The sequence below is a fragment of the Ananas comosus genome, linkage group 4 (genome assembly GCF_001540865.1).
Source record: "Ananas comosus cultivar F153 linkage group 4, ASM154086v1, whole genome shotgun sequence".
In the NCBI taxonomy this organism is placed as follows: Eukaryota; Viridiplantae; Streptophyta; class Magnoliopsida; order Poales; family Bromeliaceae; genus Ananas; species Ananas comosus.
In genome coordinates, this window is record NC_033624.1 from 1,397,522 (window position 1) to 1,418,597 (window position 21,076).

The 21,076-nt window shown below is 35.9% G+C and overlaps 2 protein-coding genes across 14 annotated transcripts; one reads left to right on the top strand and one right to left on the bottom strand.

The window, feature by feature from the left end:
* LOC109709509 (chaperone protein dnaJ 49) lies at positions 7,469–11,187 on the bottom strand. Of its 3 annotated transcripts, none has more exons than XM_020231775.1 (3): positions 11,026–11,187; positions 9,584–10,761; positions 7,469–8,077 (listed from the first exon to the last, which is right to left on the bottom strand). In XM_020231775.1, exon 2 carries the CDS (start codon positions 10,656–10,658, stop codon positions 9,597–9,599), a length of 1,062 nt encoding a protein of 353 aa, XP_020087364.1. In that variant the 5' UTR covers positions 10,659–10,761; positions 11,026–11,187; the 3' UTR covers positions 7,469–8,077; positions 9,584–9,596. The 3 variants fall into 3 exon arrangements, with proteins under 3 accessions (XP_020087364.1, XP_020087363.1, XP_020087362.1); XM_020231774.1 differs by having other exon boundaries at positions 9,584–10,766; XM_020231773.1 differs by having other exon boundaries at positions 9,584–10,847.
* On the top strand, positions 11,423–19,463 carry LOC109709558 (serine/arginine-rich-splicing factor SR34-like). 11 transcript variants are annotated; one of them, XM_020231845.1, is made up of 16 exons: positions 11,423–11,502; positions 11,974–12,065; positions 12,642–12,707; positions 12,800–12,874; positions 12,937–13,057; positions 13,147–13,193; positions 13,274–13,331; positions 14,751–14,800; positions 15,016–15,072; positions 15,160–15,263; positions 15,348–15,452; positions 18,320–18,402; positions 18,489–18,687; positions 18,817–18,930; positions 19,009–19,080; positions 19,163–19,463. In XM_020231845.1, the coding sequence occupies exons 2-12, from the start codon at positions 11,979–11,981 to the stop codon at positions 18,399–18,401; spliced, it is 852 nt and encodes a 283-aa protein (XP_020087434.1). In that variant the 5' UTR covers positions 11,423–11,502; positions 11,974–11,978; the 3' UTR covers position 18,402; positions 18,489–18,687; positions 18,817–18,930; positions 19,009–19,080; positions 19,163–19,463. The 11 variants fall into 11 exon arrangements, with proteins under 11 accessions (XP_020087434.1, XP_020087436.1, XP_020087435.1 ...); XM_020231847.1 differs by having other exon boundaries at positions 19,009–19,064; XM_020231846.1 differs by having other exon boundaries at positions 18,897–18,930.

Sequence of the window (21,076 nt, forward strand, 5' to 3'; positions counted from 1 at the left end):
GACTATTCACTTAGCCTATATATAATTAAAATATATTATATTTATATATTTTTTAATATATATATATAGAGAGTGTGGAACTACTATACTATCAAAAATATAGAGAATTTAATGTTTTTGAATTTTTCACCCTTTGATTAAAAATTGTATGGTCAGGATGATTGCGGTTTCCCTTAGAATTAAATAATACTCTTAGAATTGAGTGGTCACTACAAGATAATAATAATATTAATCCAAAGATAAGAAACGATTAAAGGGATTGATCTAAGAATCAAAAAATCGAAAGCACCATATCTCTATACTTTCGATATAACATAGTAGCTCTACTATATATATATATATATATATATATATATATTCGAGCTTTTCGAGCCTAATTCGAATGAGCCGAGTAAAACTCAAGCTCGGCTTGAAATGAATTTCGAACCTTTTTTTTGTTCAAGCTCGGCTCATTTAATTTCGAGTCGAGCTCAAGCGAGCCAAATATCAAGTTGAACGCGATTCGAACGCGAGCCGGCTCGCTCATTTGCCGGCCCTAATTGTAACATGTACTTATTAGTATAATAATATCTATGTGCTTAATGTACATTTGTATTTGACACATTAGGTAACGTATGATAAATTATCATGAGAGACTATTGTCCTTATTATTATCTATGATCTGGCAAAGATTCCTAACTTGGTCACATTAATCCGCTTTAATTTCCCAATCCAATTTATTGATGTCCGTGATCTATTAAATTTTTCTTGTTTCCCAATCAAAATGGCTTCTCCTCACACCAATACAGCTATTTATAAAATGCCATACCCCACCATTATTCACGTTAGTAAATTTCGTTGGTTCCTTAATTATATAAGTTGAGCTTATCCCTTCAAGATAATTAATTATATTTAAATGTAGTTGTTGTTGGGCCTAATTATATTAAACATAATTACTAACATGTTAAGTTCAAGTTCAAACTTGGACGCTTATGGCATCCGTTGATATGTCTAAATCACCAACTATTTTGTGTCATTAATTAGAGCCCTTCGACAAAGCTTCTAATATCATACATGTTCGCCAATGAAGTGAATATTCATTTGGTGAAAATTGCCGTGCATGTGTGACAACATACAAACGTCCCAACCTAGTTCATCAACCTGGTCTGACTTAAAAAATAATTAAATTTTAATATAAAAGCTTATTTAAAATATTGACGGCGAATTTATTGTTTTGGTCCAATCTGGTTGAACCGAGGTCAATCAAGTCCACAAATACAATCATTGTATAAGAATTCCTAACCGTAATATGATCTAGCGAGTGATTGGTTGAATAGTATGATCAAATGGATGAAAATAATTAAAAAGATAGATTTAACAGCAGAAAATTTGATAGTACCAAACACTTGATAGTATCGATAGTATAGTAACCAGACTCTCTCTCTCTTTTTATTTATAGCATATGAGCTATTAGCTTTCGGAAGTATAAAGGGTTGGTATATATTTTTGATTTTTTAATATTTGGATTAAGAATTATGCGTTTCGAATGAAAATTGTCCCATCTAGAATCGAGTGGTCCCCCGGGAGAGTAATATTAATTCAAGATTAAAAATAGACAAAGAGGTTGATCCAAAAGCCAGAAAAGTCGAAAGCAACAATTCATTTATATTTTCAAAAATATAATAGCTCTGCAATATATATATATAGTGTGAGGCTATTATGCTTTTGGAAGCACGAAGCTTTTCGTGCTTTCAGATCGTTTTCGATGTTGCGACTTTCAAATCGTCGATCAGCTCCGTTAAATTTGATCTAGAGTATTTGAAGTATCTAGAAAATAAATTTTATGATTTTTCAATATCATTTGCCTAGTGATCGAAGAGGCTCAAAATCAATAATTTTAATGGTCATAATGAGCCGTTTGCAAGTTTAACGGTGTAGAAATATCCAAATCACGTAAAATTTTGATAGAAAATTCTTTATACTATATAAAACAAGATCTATATCTTTGATCTAAAATTTTAATGTTATATTATCATGTTTTGTAAGATTTTTATTTTCAGCCGTTAATTTTGAGCCCCTTCGTTCACTAAGCAAATAATATCGAAAAATCGCATAATTTATTTTCTAGCTACTTCAAATACTCTAGATCAAATTTAACAGAGCCAATCGACGATTCGAAAGTCGCAACATTGAAAACAAAGTGGAAGCACGGAGTCCTCCGTGCTTCCATAAACATCCTAGCCTATATATATATATATATATACCGGAATGTCATCAATAGTCCTAAGTTATTGGTGTTATTATGTTTCGGCTCTTGGATGAAGAAATTTACAGTTAGAATAATGTGGGTCTTCCAGAATTGAGTGAGTTATTAGTTGAATAGTATAATCTGACAGGTGAAAATAGTCATAAAGTTAAATTTACCGGTGAAAAATTTGATAGTACTATCGATACTATCCCAACCGGACTCACTCACTCACTCTCTCTCTCTCTCTCTCTCTCTCTCTATATATATATATATATATATATACACACACACACACACAGGGGAGTGAAAAATTATTATATATATTTAGTATTGTAGACATTCTATTACATACTTATATTATATGCTTATATCAATTTATCATATAATATAGTTTTAATATATTTAATTAGAAAATATAAGTTATAATAATAATAATAATAATAATAAATAATAATATAGTATTATAATTATTATATATAAATAATATATAATATTATATAATAAAAATATTATTATTTTAACTAAATAAGTGTGACTAAAAAAAAATCCTACAAACCAAATATTAAAAGCCTTTAAATTTTTTTGCACCATTTTTTTTTTTTTATAGTTTAATTTACGTAGAGCCAAAAACGCGACTCATTAGCATTTAGCAACCTCTCCATTCACAAGCTCTCTCTCTCTCTCTCACTCTCTGAAGCTAAGTTTCTCACTCCTCTCTCTCGCTCCCTCTTTCTCTCTCACATCTATACACGCAGTAGAAGAGGAGGGAGGAGGGAGGAGGGAGGAGAGAGAGAGAGAGGATCATCACCTGATCATTAGGAAGCGACCTCGGAGGTGAGCTGCGGCGGGGTGGTGCGGCATGGACGAGGAGCAGGGAGCGGCGGCGGCGGCGGCGGTGGCGGTGGCGCCGCACAAGGTGCTGTTGGCCTCGGCGCTGGTGGCGGCGCTGAAGGCTGGGCCGTTCATCCTCGCGGAGCGGATCGCGGAGCAGGTCGCCCAGCGGATCGCGGAGCAGCTGAGCCCCCTGGGTCTCCTCCTCCTCTCCATAACCCTAATCCTGCTAATCAGCTTCCTCCCCTCCGACCTCGCCGCCGCCCTCTCCTTCGCCGGCGCCGAAGCTGGATCGCCCGACTCCCGCCCCCGCGTCGGCGGCCCCCCCCTCCGCGTCTCCCTAGTCCTCTACCTCTTCGGCGGCAGCGGCGACGAGAGCGAGGAGTAGACACCGCCCCTTTCGCCCTTCCGAGGCCCATCCATCCTTTTCACTTACCATGCATTGCAAATGCGCTAGTGTTTTTCCCGTATATACGTATGAGTTTTATTTAAGACGACGCTATAAATTATCAGATCCGATTCGTTCGGGGTATGGAAATTTAAATACGATTTCGGAAAATTCGAGATTTTTCTTTTTCAATATATATAATATCTAATATTCATTATATATATTAACTATAGAGTCTGGAACTGGGCTTACTATTAGTACAAAATCCTATTATTGCTAGACCAGTTTTTAGCCTTTGGATTAAGTTCTTTTTAATATTTCTTAACCATATGAATTAAATATTAAATAACCCAGTGGTCCACTGCAACCCTAGGACCACTTAACTCTAACCGACTAATATCATCTGACCATACAATTTTTCATCGCAAAAGGTTAAAAATTTGATAGGCAAAAACGTTTTATACTATTAATAACGTATTCCGCCTAATTCATTATATAATTACTAATATATATATATAGATATATTAGTATAATATTTAATATTAAAATATTATATATAAACCTGAATCAGCGAAAAGTAGGATACTATCCAAACTCGGGGTCAAAATTTCTAAAACGTTCTTGGTGAAAAAATTGATGAAAGATCCCACCGAATCAAATTAATCCATGATCTAAAAGAAATATGAGAAATTCTTGAAATTCGCTCAATAAATCTGCTCTCAATTCGAAACTCCATGTGATTGCAAGTGATGCGTTCATTGATTCCTGCCTAAAATTCATTTCAATTGAAAATTGGTTATCACGATGTACGATGATCCCTTGTTTACATCCCATGGCTGAATGATTAAAGCAGCCAACTCATAATGGCAAAATCGTCAGTATATATAGTGCGTCTGGTATGCTTATGGAAGCACAGGAGCGCCTCCGCGCTTCCACTTTGTTTTCGATGTTGACTTTCGAATCGACGATCTGCTCCCGTTAGACTGATCTGACTATTAAGTATCTAGAAAATAAATTTTTACTAATTTTTCATACTTCATTGCCTATTGATCGAGTGGACCTCAAATCAACGGCTGAAAATAAAAATCTTACAAAATAATGATGAAACGACCCCCCAAATTTAAATTTTAGATCAAAGTTATGATCTGTTTATAGGTATATAAAATTCTATTCAAAATTTCAGCGATTTTGATATTTATACACGTTAAACTGCAACCGCTCACCACGGCCGTTAAAATATTGATTTTGAGCCCCATCTTGCGATCACCTAGCAAAGTGATAGTCGAAAAATCACAAAGTATTTCTGGTACTTCAAATACTGCTAGATCAACCTGCTAATAGAGCCGATGGCGATTTCGAAAGTCCGAACATCGAAAACAAAGTTAGAAAGCACGGAGAGGCTCCATGGCTTCCATAAGAATACCAGCCTAACCATATATATTATATATATATATTATATATAGAATATATTAAAGAATATATATAATTAAGCCAGTATCTTGTAAAATTAACCAAGCACTATGGGCTTTGGTAAATTTTACTTATTAAGATGCTACGCTTTAATTATTTTTATCTGTAAAATTATACTATTCAATCAACCACCTGCTTAACCCTAAAGGATCTATATCATTCTAATCATATATTCTTTAATGCAATGGCCAAAAATTTATAATTACCAATAATTCGGTACTTTAAAAAATATAAGGGCTCAATTCTATATATTATATACACATATATTACAAATGCCTCGCCATTTGCTTTGCTTTGGTTTCTTGGCAGTCACATCGTAAGCCTTAGTACCAAAGAGTCTCTTAAATCCATTTTTTTATTTTTGATTTTTTTAAAATCTTTGATAAATTTATTATTTTTGTTAACCGTATTTAGAGCATATTTTGTTTAAAGTAATTAAGATTTGAAATAAAAATCAAAATAGGATATCTATTATCTATTACTATTTATTATTTCTTCAAAATTTTGCTACATGGTAGTATTCTCTTCAATATTGTTGGTTGTGAGCTCCACCGGTTTTTTTTCCTTTACTTGAACCGAACCGGATTGTCAAGAATGAGTGCCATTTTGAACCGACTCAAGTCCTTCAAATAATTTCACCTTTTTTTACTTGAACCAAACATGATTTTTCTCTGTCTCTACTTAAACTAGACCGAGTCAAATTGCTTCATTGGGCTGAACCAGATCAATTGCTTTATACATTTTCATTTTTGAATCGTATTTTTCTTTTAATTGTTTGAACCGAATCGATTATAATTGAATAAGGTCTTTACCCTAAACTGGCTTAAGATTTTTTTTTTTTTTTTTTTTTTTTTCCGCCTGACCCAAACCAGTGTCCTCTTTTTTAGCTTGAACTAGTCTATTTCATTGGACTGAACCAGGCCAATTGATTCATAGTTTCCATCTTTCAACCGGTTTTTTTGTTGAGTGAGAGCTCCACGTTAAATGATTATATTAATTTGTATACGCATCACACTCTAAACCAAACTCGCTCATTTTTTTCTTCTAAATTATTCTATTATCTTAATAATTTGCAGAATAAAATTATTAAGTTTCAACTAATGATAATATTTTACTTCGAACGTGAACCGCGAACACTTTATAATTATATATTCTCAATAATATAATTTTTGTCAAATATTATTTTATCTGTGAACAAAAAAAATATTTTTTTCTCCTTTTCTTTTGCTTCTCTATATTGAATTTTTGCTTGAATACTAAATCTGAAATTTATTTGGCAGTGAAATTTTTTTTTAAATAATGACAATTTATTAATATTGTATTATTTAACTAAATATATACTTTCTAATATTAATTATAAATTAAATATAATATTAACTACCATCATATTGCGCTGATACCTTAACTAGTTTTTATTGTAGTGTTTGTATTCCCATTTTGGAGGAATTTGAATCCCTCATAAGTGACTTGGATTGAGAAAAGATTTTTTTTTCCCACTAATAATCATTTGAATTCAAATATAAATTATATAATTTTATTAGATTATATCATAATTTCAAATTTAAATTTAATATATGAATTTAAAATTTTAATTTTAATTTCTTAAATTTTAGTTTACAGTTTTAAATTTAAAATTTTAACAGATCTTGAATTTGAATTGTAAATTCAAATTTTGATTCAAAATTTGAACAAAAAATTTATATTTTACTAAAAGTGTAATTTTTTTATTTCAATTTGAACATAACTCTAATTCTGATTTCTCGTATTAACGAAATAAATTATTATTTTTATCATTCAGTTCGATTTCGATCAGTTTTTATTTCTATTTCGATTTTGATTCTTTTTTCATTCAATTTCAATCCATTTTTATTTTTACTTTGATTTTGATTTTCCTTCTGAACAACCAAATATGTCATGTAATTTGTTGAAAACTTGATGAGAGGGTGGTTGGGGAGGAATTCTACACTATTACACTTGCACCACATTATTAATAACAAGCCAATAATTTTCCTTCTTTTCGAACAAGAATACAATAAAAATACTTTTTTTTAACCATGATGAGACATATATTTCTAAAAAATTTTTTTTGATTGATTTATTACGCCATGTCATCAATACATCCGTTGCATTTTAGAATTTTTCGTTGTTGTGAGTCTTGTGACCTGACCGGCTCGGTTTGTGTAGCCCAAAATAGGCACGAGAAAAGAAAAAAAAATTTAGATATTGTTGATGCGGTGCTCCTAAAATTAATCAAAATTTGTTTAAAAAAATCATCCATCCTATCATAATTTTTAAAAAATAATTTATTATATATCTTTTAAAAATATATAATTAATTAAAAATAGAAGATGCGGTGTAAGTATTGTAAAATAGATGGACAACTTCGCTTTTGGTGACACCTGTGCCCGGTCAGGTACCGTATCAGGTGGTGGCGTACTAGTGTGCGAACACCGGGTCCACCACCGGATAGTTTTTAAACGAAACGAAAATAAATTCACGCAGAGAGCTAATTTTCTACCAAATCAAGCAAGAACTCTCTTACCCAAAATAGCAAATAAAAAAAAAAAAAAAAATCTTAACAATACACAAGAGTTTAGAATTGTTTGGATTGACGTAGTTGCGCTCTAACCGTAAATCAAGTAAAGCAAGAGCAGCCGATGCCCTTAGCATCATTGTGAGTGGTAGCAGCCAAATTACAATTACGTCAATCCAAACTTACGAAGAAATAAGCAGTGATTTACCCTGTTACAATGATATAAGAAGTACCGCGCAAGTCAAACGAAAACAGAGCTTAGGAAGCTATAAACTTATAAATGAACCTAAAAAGAAACTAAAAAAGCCATGTCTCACACTGATCAATTTTGGTCACCACTGATGCCTGTGAGGGTTCTTACCGTAAAATTGGACAAGGTAGAGCTCCATAAACATACTGACTTGCCGATGTAGTTCTTCGCGGCAACTATGCCCGAGTCGATGCCTCTTTACCCGAATTTAATGCCATATAATAATGTAGTATTGCTGTAGTGTCAGTAAAGATCACGAACCATAATCTTCCAATAATCATAGGCTTCATTTGAATCATGTATTCTTCATTACCTGAACTGAATGTCTTTAAAGCTTCTTTTCTATTTCCAAGTTGAAGCGGCCGGGTCTTTCCAGATCTGTAAGAACCGAAAAAACTATAAAGATTTTTGAGAAAAGAAATATGGGTACAGCATCTGTTTAAAGAGGAAGAAACTTTTGAGCGTTCATCATGCAACCAAAGAAGCCATTAGAAAACAGACAAGCATTAAATCATCACTGCCTGAGGTAAATTGCCGCTAGAAGGATCGACTTCAAACAGAAGATGGATTGCTTAAGATAACACGCTATGCAACATGTAATGTTTGCCCAGATGTTACAAAATGTTGAGAATCTAGATGACAATGGGAAATACATGAAAGATAAAGTGATAGATTCGGATTAAACATGCAAATATCTCAGTCTACATCAACCTTCTAGGACTTTTTTCGTATGGTGCAGCCAAGCTTCATATTGCATAACTGGGAACATAAAGAAATACTTCTCGCTATATCACGTTCAAGTTAGAGAGAAATTTGATCCAACTTTGTCTGAAGGAAACAGCCAATTACATGACAGTGTAACATCTGCTTACCTTCCTTTTTTCATGGTGGCATCACCACCCACCTTGCTTCAAGCCTATGAAGATAAGCAACCCATTGGGTGTATAGACTCCACTACCTTACAATTGCCTTAATGGCCACTTCCACGCATACCCAGCCACACAAACACAGCAAAGCTATTTTTCGAGATTTTTCCATATCAACATGTCTATTAGAGTTCAATAACCTCACCGTTCTCATTGGTATGATGGTCATCAAGTGCAGATGAATTTCAGGACCAGTTTGAAACTAGAAAAATGTGATGGACAGTGATGAGTCCTGTGGATGTCTCAAATTTGGGAACTATGGTATCCCTAAGCTAAGAGGAAAAAAGGTGATTAGTACGCCATGCAGGACAGCCACTTCATCACTATTGGGCACCATATCACTTTTCTGAAATTGGGGAACTATGGCATACCATTGAAATAATAATAATCATTGTTCCACCTTATCAAACCGGCGGTCATAACAACGCAGTGTATACATTCATTGACAAATACCTTCTTGATTTTTTTTTTTTATTTTTCCCCTTTGTTACTATTCACTAAAAAAAAAGTGTATTAGAATGAGATAAGCTATAATCTACACAGTTAAACAGATATAAATATTTGCTGTAGCTCAACTCTCAAATAGGTTAAGGCTGTAACATTTGCTACACTCCTACATCTACCATATTTGTATTGACGATGGCAACATGAGACCATCAAAATAAACTGTGAAAACAGGGCCTGTGCAGCTTACAAGTTGGAGTTACATCACCTAATGAACAAAATGAGTGAATTGTTTCCTTGTCATTGTCTCTCCATCTCCGTGCTCTATGGAGTGGCGACCACTTAAATTGAATAAAGAACAACTAATGCACTTAACAATCAGGAAAAAGATATAAGCATACAAGCAAGCAATGTGACAAAAAAGTAATCCAACAAGGCGTATTACAAATTCAACACCATATTTCTAAAAAGGGTAAACAATAAGGAATAATCAGGAAAAGAAAGAAGGTATCACCTCATGAACAACTTCATGCTGCCGCAAGACTCCTCAGCTTATCGCAATGAGGTGTCGGATAGTTTTTGGCCCACTGGCGCCTTTGCATCTCGAAATGGCAGTAGCGCCCAAGAATACTCTTATAATCTCTCAAAACATGGTTTTCGAGATTATCTCTAACAGAACTTCCCTGCGGAAATCGCTGCTCGAAATCTTCTTTCCTCACAAAGTACTCAACCCCGTGCTTCTCCGTGACCTTTGGAATCCGATGGTTATAAGACTTCTGCAAAGAATACTCTGGCTCGAAAAATGGAACGAATGCAAACAAGAAGAAAATCAAGATAACCACTATCCGCATTAGCCTTATAATACCAAACCCTGATGCCGGATCGAAATTATGATGATCCATTCGTTGCCCCCCCATTCCTCTTGGCCTGTAAACATTATGTGCGTGGAAAACATCACCTTGCGAACCATAGAAGAAGGATCTGAATATCTCATCAGCATCAAAATCTTCATCGAAGAATTCATTTCTGGTGGCCCTTCGCCGCCTTCTCCTCATCATTGTATTCCAAGCTTGCTGTTCATACTCATGATCATCAACAACACCTACTTGATCATAATCCTGCCTTAATTGCTCATCGCTCAAGCATTTGAAAGCTTTGCACACGGATTTGAATGCCTCTTCAGCACCGGGAGCCGTGTTCTTGTCGGGATGAACCTTAAGGGATAGTTTTCTATAGGCCCTTCTAATTTCCTCGGCCGAACAACTCTTCTCCACCCCAAGAATAGCATAATAGTCCTTGTTCCTCTTGATTTCTCTGATCAATCTAACATGCTCCTCAGTGTAACTCCGATCCCCATTAGAAGGTCCCGAATCCGTCGACGATTTGGTCTCTTCAATAACTTGATCTGCTGTAGTGAAATCAGATCCATCTAGCTTCTCGGAGGCAGCTAAAAGGTCGTCGATTGGGAGATTAGGGTTTAATCGCTGCGCGATTCTAATAAATTTTATTGCTCTTTGTTTATCTCCAGACGCCACAGCAGATTCGGCTTTTTTCAAACATCTCTCGGCCTCATCCTTGTTACTATCCATGATCAAACTACGCAATTAAATATCCCCAAATCCCCAAAATTGAAATAAGACCAATTTGTACTGCCTCTACCCCAATTCACACCGATTACACAGAATTATACAACTGAACTGGCCACAAGTGCATGAATCAGCGCGGATTGCATAAAAATATCGGATTTTAATGGATTGGAGAAAGGCGGATTAAAATCTCTGATACGGGAGTCGAAATTTAAAACAAAGAATAACGAAATGGATCAGCAATAGAAACGTTCAGATCCAATTTTCTGAATTTAAGGGGCCAAATCAAAAGGTAAACAAATTGGAGAAAATCGCTCCGTGATAAAGTGAATCGATCGAAAATGGTGGGAGAAGGGGAAGGATCGATTACCTAGATTGATGCGTCGGAAGATCGAGGATTCACTGAAGAGAGAGAGAGAGGCGGCACGAATACAACGAGGACGACTATATGCTGGATAGACCCTGAACTATCCAGTTTCTCAACAGCTCTATCTACCGCCAAACTTCTTTTTTAAGAAAATTTATTTGCACTTTAGGGTTTTTTTTTTTTTTTTTTTTTTTTTTTTGACCCGTATTGAAAACCTTCATGCAACGTGACTCCGACCCGACATTTGAATCCGACTCCTTGGCCAGACCAAGTTCTAAATCCGGGCTCGACGGGTTCGGGTTGAACCCAACCCAACTCACAGGTGCAACCCGGCTCGAGCGGCCCTGATTTAGAATCCGAATCTTAAAGCAACCGATCGCCCTATATGTACTCTCCCCCAACGCTCTCAACCAAATCCCTTGAGCCCTCATCCTTTCGCAGCCGATTCCCGACGCAGCCCTTCGTCTCCGACCCCAAGAGGTTTGTGAATCCCTTCCGAGCACTCTTGAAACCCTAGAAACCCTAGCGCGAAGAACCCTAATCTCTCGGTCCCCTTTTTCGCTTATCTCCTTGTGTTCTCGTTCTAATCTCGCGTTTTTTTTTTTTTGCTGCAAAGGGTCGATCTGTTCGTTTTCTAGTCTCGCGTTATTTTTTGCTGCAAAGGCTCGATCTGTTCGTTTTCTAGTCTCGCGTTATTTTTGTCTGCAAAGGCCCGATCTGTTCGTTTTCTAGTCTCGCGTTATTTTTGTCTGCAAAGGCTCGATCTGTTCGTTTTTTCCGCGTTTTTCATGGAATGTTGAGATTTTTCGCTGATTTTATTCTTCGTTTTTGTTGAATTCGAGCGCAAGATTGTTTTTCCGATCTTTACGATGGCGTTATTCCTGAAATGAGGTTCTTTTGTGGGGGCTTTTGTGATTTTTATTCCTTTTTTCTTTTTTCTTGGATTTGCAGAAAATATGAGTAGGCGTTCGAGCCGGACCCTCTATGTGGGGAATCTCCCTGGAGACATCCGCGAAAGAGAGGTCGAGGATCTCTTTTACAAGGTACGAGCTAATACCATGTTCCTGAGAGAGGATTAGGATTTCATCCTTATTGTTTTTCCGTTCCTGTTTCAAGATCACATCAATTTTTAAATAGAAAAGGGGTCCTGTTAAGAATTTTTCTGTGTTAAAAGTTTACAATATCTAACACGCTTGGTATGTAGGTCGATCTAGGGCTAAGTCGTAGATCTATTATTTTCTGAATTATAAGTCTCAGCTTTAGCCCTAAAAGTTCAAGTGATACTTTGTGATGCACGGTTCTTGTGCTTCCCTCAATTTTTAGGAAAAGATAACTTGTAGAATGTTGCAATGCAAACTGGTGTAATTTTTGGTGTTCTTAAGTGCATGCCCATATTATATCTTTTATAAAAGAAAATACTTGGCTAACTGTCTTTTACATTTCACCATAATCTCCTTTGTTCCTCATACTAAGAACTTTGAATGCTTGATGGGATGTCACACTGCCATTAAATGATTAAAGCCGTTTTTAGCCGTTTTTGCTTGCTATAAAGGTCTGTAGAATTCTTGAAATATTCTTTTATACAAACTGAGAAATCATTTTTAATACGTTTTCTGCAGTATGGGCCAATTGTTGGTATTGATTTGAAGATTCCTCCAAGGCCTCCCGGCTATGCTTTTGTTGAGGTAAGGTTACTCACCAGTGATTGTTAGAGGACTATGTGTTGATTGTGAATACGGCGAAATGCTAACACTTGTGATGTTGTTGTTTCTTGTAGTTTGAGGACCCTCGTGATGCTGAAGATGCAATTCGTGGTCGTGATGGATATAATTTTGATGGTCACAGACTACGAGTAAGCCTAGTATTATTGCAAAAGTAGGATTTTATTTTGGTTGTCTTTATGCAAACTTCCAGATTAATATGCAGGTGGAGCTTGCGCATGGTGGGAGATCTCAATCTTCCTCATTTGATCGTGGTAGCGGTCATGGTGGTGGTGGCCGCCGCGGTAGCATTTCTAGGCGCTCAGAGTATCGTGGTATGTTTTGGCTGAGTTTTTATTGAATATTTGATGAGAATTTTTGTATATGGAGTTGCTTCTCAGTTTTATCTTGTTTGCATCTGCAGTTTTGGTGACTGGTCTACCTTCTTCTGCATCATGGCAAGATCTAAAAGTTCGTAGCAAGATTGTAATCTTTAGATTTTCTAATCTTTTTTTTTTCTTTTCTATTGATTGAAAAAAAAATTATTTCAGGATCACATGCGCCGAGCTGGTGATGTTTGTTTCTCTGAAGTATTTCGTGAGGGTGGAGGTAAGTTGCAGCGATTCTTTGTTTCCTTTTTCATCTTGTTAGTATATACGTGGTAGTTTTTTTGTATCAAATTTTGGGCAGCTTCAGTAGAATTTCTAATTTGTCTTGGGTCAATATTCTTTTGAGAATCAGATATTCTGAATTAAGATAATTCTTTTTCTTTTCGGCTGGAATAGAATTTTAGGATTGCTCAAATATTATTTATTTTTAACCTGCATATATGTAGCTTTACATTCGTTTTTTGGTTCTAATGATGAAATCGACTTTGTATTTGTATTTTGGATGTCATATAACTGCATTGAATGGTGAAATTTAAAGCTATTGTTTTTCTTATCAGATGAGGTAGTTTGGTAGTTTAGGAATTAAGACAATCAGTTATCTTTCATTTTCGTTTGCTTCTGTGTCTTGCCGTTTGATTCTACAATTCTTTTAGCATTAATAAAGCAAAGGTCCATATCCTCTTATTAGTACTAAATTCTTCTTCAAAATTTAGTGGCGAGTTTTAAGTTAGAAAAATGGTGAGCCATACTTGCTAAGGATTATGTGAGAATTGTTGTATCGCATGCCACCGACATGGGATGTGCCTGGTGTGCCATCGGCACGGCATGCCACGTCGGCACCCCTCGGCACAACATGCTGTCATGCCTTGGGGGCACACCCTATTTTATACGTTAGCATGGTTTCCATGGGCAGCACAGGCGTATTAGCATGGGTAGAATGTGCCAGCCGTGCTAGAGCATGCTGAGTTGCATGGCACTCCTTGGGATTATGCAAAAATCCTTAACAAAGATTGCTCCTTTTCAATTCTCTGCTTTTAGTCCTCTTTGATTCCTGATTCTCTGAAGGTGAAGGGTATCTGTTATAGCCTCTAAAATGATTGTAGCATGTTCATTATTCTATATTGGAAAGATGTCCTTTGGCATTCCTTCTTTGCTGGTATTACTTTTCTATTTTTTTGTTAAGTTATGGCTGTGCTTTTTTTAGGGTTAAATCAATTTGAATGTTTTCTAGTTTGAGGATAAGAGTAGAGAAAGTACATCTCCCACTAATTATTATGCCTGTTAGTTTTCTCTATACTTCTTAATTTATACTGATCTAATGCTATGCAATCTAGCAAACTTCTATGTAATAGTAGGTTGAGCTAAAGATGTGTGATTTAACCGTGGTACCTTCTCTTTTCTTTTCTCTTTTGAACTTTTCCTATAACATTGCATGTTGGTGGAATAAGGTTGGAAGATATACTTTTATATTTCCCACTTCACTTTAATATCTTGTTTTCTTTAGAAATTATTTAGGACCCTTCACTGCATTGGGGACAGTTTCTCTCACCAGTCAATTGTTTACAGCTTTTGTGCTTTTTCATGTTTTGTGCAATGTCTGACCTGGTAGTTTCAAAATGCTTTAAACTATGTATTGCAGGTACTATAGGTATCGTAGATTATACAAACTATGATGATATGAAGTATGCGGTGGGTTGGCTATCTTTTCTAGCTATAATTGCTCTAAATTTCAGCAAAATATGGTCCTTTTATGAAGCTTTTTCTACATAGAGTTGCTTCATGATGGGTTGGGGATTATCTTATTAGGATAAAAATAATCTCATTATTTACCCTCTCTATTATTTTATTATTTTATGAATTTCGATATGTTGTCTTAAAATTTTATTGTAATTCCTCTCATGCAGATTCGGAAGCTTGATGACTCGGAGTTCCGGAATGCATTTTCTCGGGCATATATAAGGGTAAGCATGTTTCTTGTGCTTTCTAAACTTTGCTGCATTGCAAGTTGTGAAACTTACTTATCCATTTTTAAAATTTTCCTGCTGTAGGTGAAGGAATATGATGCAAAGCGTAGCTTATCTAGGAGCCGAAGCCGTTCCTACTCAAGAAGCCCCAGCCCTAAGCGCAGTCGCAGTTACAGCAAGAGCAGAAGGTTTGATAGGTTCATGTTTTAGTTGTTATTGTGAAAAGTTCTGAGTACTCTCAGTTATCAACATTGGATTAATATATTGTGCAGCAAGTCTCCGAAGGCAAAGCCGTCACGCCGTTCATTGTCGAGATCTCGCTCCCGATCTGTTTCTTCTCGTTCACGTTCAGGATCGAAAGGGCACCCCTTGTCAAGGTTTGTCTTATTTATTCAGCTAGTCCCAGATAGCTTTTGATTTTCCAAATTACTCAAGAGCTACTAGTAACAATCATGCCATATTTTGTTTTACTTGGGATAATTTTTTTTCATGCTTGGTGGACTGCTGCATCTAGTGAAATTTCAGTCTGTACCCAGATCAAAAGCAGTATATGAATAGAGTTAGCCAAGTACAATGGAATGTGTGGATCCCCTAGATAGGTTGGTTGGTGACTGCAATCAGGCAAAACCTGATTACAATAGTGTTGAATAATTTGAAATTTAAATTGTCAAGTAGGGTCATTAAGTGCGTAAGTAGGATTATGAAATGCTAAGTTTCTAGTGGGGAAGTTAAAAAGAAAGTTCATGTTTGAATCCTTTGATTGCAAGTTTCTATCTTTTAGTGTGTTTTCAAGTCTGGATAAGAGGGTATTTGTTATACTTAGTTAAGAAGAATATGAAAATGGTTCTTCAACAATTAAAAGTTTTCTGGTTGTTGTTGCGTAGAAATTTTGTCGCAATTCCATTGCCGGATATAGCAAACTCTCAAGGGCTAGTTTGGGATTGTGTTTCCCAAATGCATTTGCTTTCATTCTTTAAAGGACCTAGAAAATTCAATAGTACTTCGCAGCTCCCCCTCCAACACTCTATAATGCTGGTGCCTGGTGGGAACCCCCACAGGGGAGGTAAGAGGCAGTTTCAAGTCCTTTGTGGTTTTTGGGTCCCTCCTAAGTATGTCAGAGGACGTGTTTGGATAATACAATCCCAAACTAGGCCTCCAAGGATGGAGTGCTGGGCATGGATGCTCATATGTAACTGTATATAATGAATGGCTTCAAATGTAACTCTATATAATGAATGGCATGGACACTCATATGTAACTGTATATAATGAATGGCTTCAGATAATTCTAGAGTAGTGGGAAGAACTTGGAATTTTGAGTACCTTGTAGTAAAATGTGAGTTTGGTAAACATGATGATTATAACATGCTATACAACATTCTAGAAGAGAGTTTCTAAGTAATCAAAAAAAATACTGGACATTAATTTTGGTACAGTATAAAAAATGACATTAATATGATTGTTATGATGGTAGCTTAGAACCTTAAATATGGTAGGGTATGGTGGCAAGTAATATAAGTGCGCTTACCTTGGGATCTTTTGTTAATATCATTTGTGGTTAGTGGTTACCTCAAATAGGATTATAGGAATATCACATTAAACAAGAATTTGTGGAAAGATGGATGGAAGTGTCGAAAAAAGGATATCAGGTTATGTTTGAAGGATATGGATGTGATCAAGGATGTTTATGAAGGAGCGAACTTCTATGAAAATAATTAGGGGACAGGTGAATGGCTTTCCTGTGTCAATAGGGTGAAATTGAATTCAATATTAACTCTTTTTTTGGTATTGGTGATTGATGAGATGCTAATGCTATAGGTAATTCAGATTAGCTGCCATGTTTTCTGTTATTATGACATTCTTTCAGTTGATGAATCTAAGATGAGCATTGAACACTTGGTGGTAGTACGGAGAAGACAGAATAAACTTAGAATCCAAAATTTTAACAAGTTGGTATTAGTTTGTGATGTGGAATGCATTTTACTAATTAAAGGAATCAAGCTGGAGAAGAAAATACTTTTAATTAAGAAGATGTATCTAATGGGGGAGTGCTTCATTTTCTTTCTATAATTTAATGAGAAGTTTCTGAGGACATTGGTATAGTATAGTATTAGACTTGGATCGTTACAGTAGAGAAGTGTCTCTAGTGTAGTGTTCAATCGGCCAATATTGCTCTAGAATACAAAATTTACCCAATGTTGTAATATGTACCATGCTTTATTAATATATATTATAATTTTAAGTAACTAGTAAAGACGAATAAAAAAACCATTTTATCTGACAGTGCATAGTTGGAGGATAAGTTGCATGCGATCCGATTAAAATTGCTTATATAAGATCCTTATAGACCTTATCGTGCATTGGTAAAGATGGGGGGTTTAAAGGAAGATAGAATAGAAGATCAGCGGGAGTAATGAGAAAATAAAGCCTAGCTGCTGTTATTATTTTTGTATTCCTATTCCAACTCTCACGACAAGAGTTGGAATAGGAAACAAATCAGGATGCGATGGGATCACAATGATGAAACGACCAATTGTCCATGCTTTTTGTTCACAACAAAAGTTGTTATTATTGTCATGTCAAATTGGAATGAGATTTTACTTGTCTTATGGTCCTGATTCAGAATAGGAATAAGAGGATTTGAGTTTTATTTTGGAATGTGAATCAGAATGGGGTTCCCATTGACCCAATAATGGATTTGGGAGTTGATTGTTCCTCCTGGATCAAATATAACTTTGATAATGTAGAAGTTTTATTTTTTCAAATTTTCTTGTTTAGTGTGGTTCATGTAGTGTCAGTTTTGTTATTATTAGCTTTTTTAGCTATATGGATAGAGATGCACTTTGGTGGGTGGAGAAATTATTGCCTTGACCTAACTGCTACATCAGTCGTGGACTACACTAGTTAAAAGGCAACACATATTTCTGAATAAGAGGTCTTGTGTTTTTATGATTTTATCAAGGCCATTTGGTGAATTATATAAGATCATAAAAATCCAAGAATCCCTCATTTTAAGGATATGTGTTGTTTTTTAACTGGTGTAGTCTGCGACTAATGTGGTAGCCTATGTCCATTTCAACAGCACTTCGTGATTGTGTCTGCTTGTATTATGCCTTTGAGTTGCTGTAATCTTTTTTTTTGATTCCTTGTAGTTTGCTTTGTTCAGCGTCAACCGATGATTAAGCATGTGCCAAGCTGTCCAGTTATTTTTGTTTTTTTTGAAGATTATCTTTCTTGTTTTATAGATGTGGGCATATGCGGCGATCTGGGGATTGCATGTTAGGCTTTGATGATGCCATTTGCCTACAACTCTTTTTGGTTGCTTGAGGTATGCTGTTTCATAAATGAGCAGCTCTGAAACCTAAGAAGCATATTTAAATCCGTGCCTTATTGGTTATGACTGATAACCATCAGAGCTCAGTGGGAGCAGAAATGCTTTGGATAAGGGAACTGGATTTATGTTGGAATAAAATGAAGTGGGCACAGCGATCAGTCATCGAAAGTAATTAGGAGTTTGCGCTAAGGACTCTTGCTTGGACTTTTGGTGGTATAATCAAAATGTCACTCATGCTTACAAGAACCACAAATTCACTGTTCTCTAGGCTCATCTGGAGTACGAGTATTTCCTTTTCTCATTTGCAAGCTGTTTGAATTTTCATCGATGGATTTGCATTTAGGAATGAGTTGCTAAAGTTTCTTGAGTTGCATTCCTTTTACATATGGCTTACTCTGACGTGGAAAGAGGCGTTGAGGCTTTTGGATCCAGCTGTTAAGGCAGCGTACTGGATTATTGAATTCGCTTGTTTCTGGAACTTTTTGCAGATCCCGTTCAAGATCCCAGCAACCTAATGGCTCTGTAAGTTGTCTTTTTAATTTCCCGGCAAACTAACGGTCTGTTTGCAAGTTGTGTTCCTCTCAAATGGTTTTTATGCAGCCCCAGGCAGATGCCCCATGAAGTGAAGCCTTAGCAGGTGGAGGAGTTCATCAATGGTCCTGATCTCCTGCCGTAATAACTTGGCTCTTTTTTTAATCTATGTTGCCTATGATGGATTTGTTACAGTTTAAAAAGACACTTTGTTGCTTTTCAGGTAGAATCTGAGTGAAGCTTTCATGTTCGAGTTTGCAAGATGCTTTGTTAGAGAGAACTTGCCTAGGTTCTTTGGGTCTTTCTTATGTTGGTGGATAATTTATGGATTCTCTCTTTTGTTGTCAATTAATAGCACAACCAAACTCCCTTGTTAAACTATTCTATGTCGGTACTGTGACAGTGGTTATGCTACTTATGTCTCGGAGAAATGTGCTATGTTAACTTTCTAGGCATTATCCACACTATCATAATTGCGTCTGTCTTTTCTTGGTACAACAATCAACCTATATTTGTTTGTATTCTCTCTTTTTCTCTGCTGTGGTGCAAAAAATTCAATCTAGTTAGGATTTCTACTCTTTTGTTTGAAAAATCACGAAGCCTCTTGTTTTCTCCGGTCAGATGCTGTCGTTGTGCTAGATCATTTGGGGATAATTTTGTTGACCTATTGGTTAGGAAACTTTTATCATTTGGATTTATTCAAGCCCCTCGGTTCCTGGTCTACCTACATCATCAGACGTCCTCCTTGTGATTTTACTTTGAACTGGCGGTTCTGTTTACAATTATTATTGCTGTTGTGAGCCAGTTTAAATGAAAAAAAGATTGAACAGCAGGTTGGTTACGGTTCTCTGGTGTAGCAATTTGCCATCAACTCTTTAACATCATTTTGATCACTGATGCTCCCCATCTCACTGGCGAGCTGGCGAAGGAGTGTGCCGCTTTTTGTAAGACTACGGGACATCTTCGTCTGTAATTTTTTCTTTTTGCTTTCGCTTTGCTTCCTTCTTGATCTTGTACTCCTAGATTTCTTTGCCTTCCCGAGGCCCTTGCTGTCTCACTTTATGTTGCTAAGTTCATATACCTAATGAATGAAGCGGGCCTCACTTTATGTTGCTAAGTTCATATGCCTAATGAATGAAGCGGGTAGCGTGCAACCTTTCTCTCTCTAAAAAAAAAAAAAAAACATCACTTTGATCACTGAGGCTCCGAATGGATATCTAGGGAGCTCCTGCGTATCAACTAACTTGCTATATCTTATCAGGAAACTTCTTATAACGAAAGAACATGTTGCATCAAGAATGTGCTCGTATATTTCTCTTTCCAGGTAATTGTTTGCATGGCCGGAGCGAAAGTGACAAGAGCAGCGAAAATAACAAGATCATCTTAAACTAAGCAGGTCACCACCAAGCATTCAATGGAACTGGCCTAACTCGGACCGGCAAATAGCAGAATACAAACGAGCTGGGACCGGCTTGAAAGTAATTCGAGCCGGTTCGTGCTGGGATAACTCAATTTGTTTTCGGCTCGAAAATAATTTGAGCCGGCTCTGGAGCCAGCTTGAACTAAATTTAAATAAAATATTAATTAATACTAATTATAAATGTATTATGATTAATTTTTTATTATTAACCTTTGCTTTTGCTCTTAGTATTATTAATTAGTATTAAAATTAAAAAATCTTGCTTACCAAAAAAATAACTTTTAAATTTGCCATATATGAATCTAAGAACAATATTTATATGTATATCATTTATTTATTTATTCATTTATTTATTTCCAAGCTAAATCAAATCAAACATGACTGGGCTATGACGAGCTTGTTTTTGGCTCATTTATTTTTCGACCTTGAAAAGCGAGCTTGTGATCGACTCGTTCATTAAACGAGCGAGCCGAGTTAGAGCTAATTGCGAGTCGAACACCAGCTAGCTTTCGAACAACGAGCGAAATTGATAGCTCATGAAACTGTAGGAACGTTGGTCATTATTAGAAAGATACAATTAATTTATTTAAGAGTATGAACACAATATTTAAGAGTTTTATTTTGTAATGCGGTTCACCCTGACCTTCGCCACATAGTTCCAGACTTAAAATCTAACTTTTGCCACATGATAGGATGTTGGTCTCTTTTAAACAGACG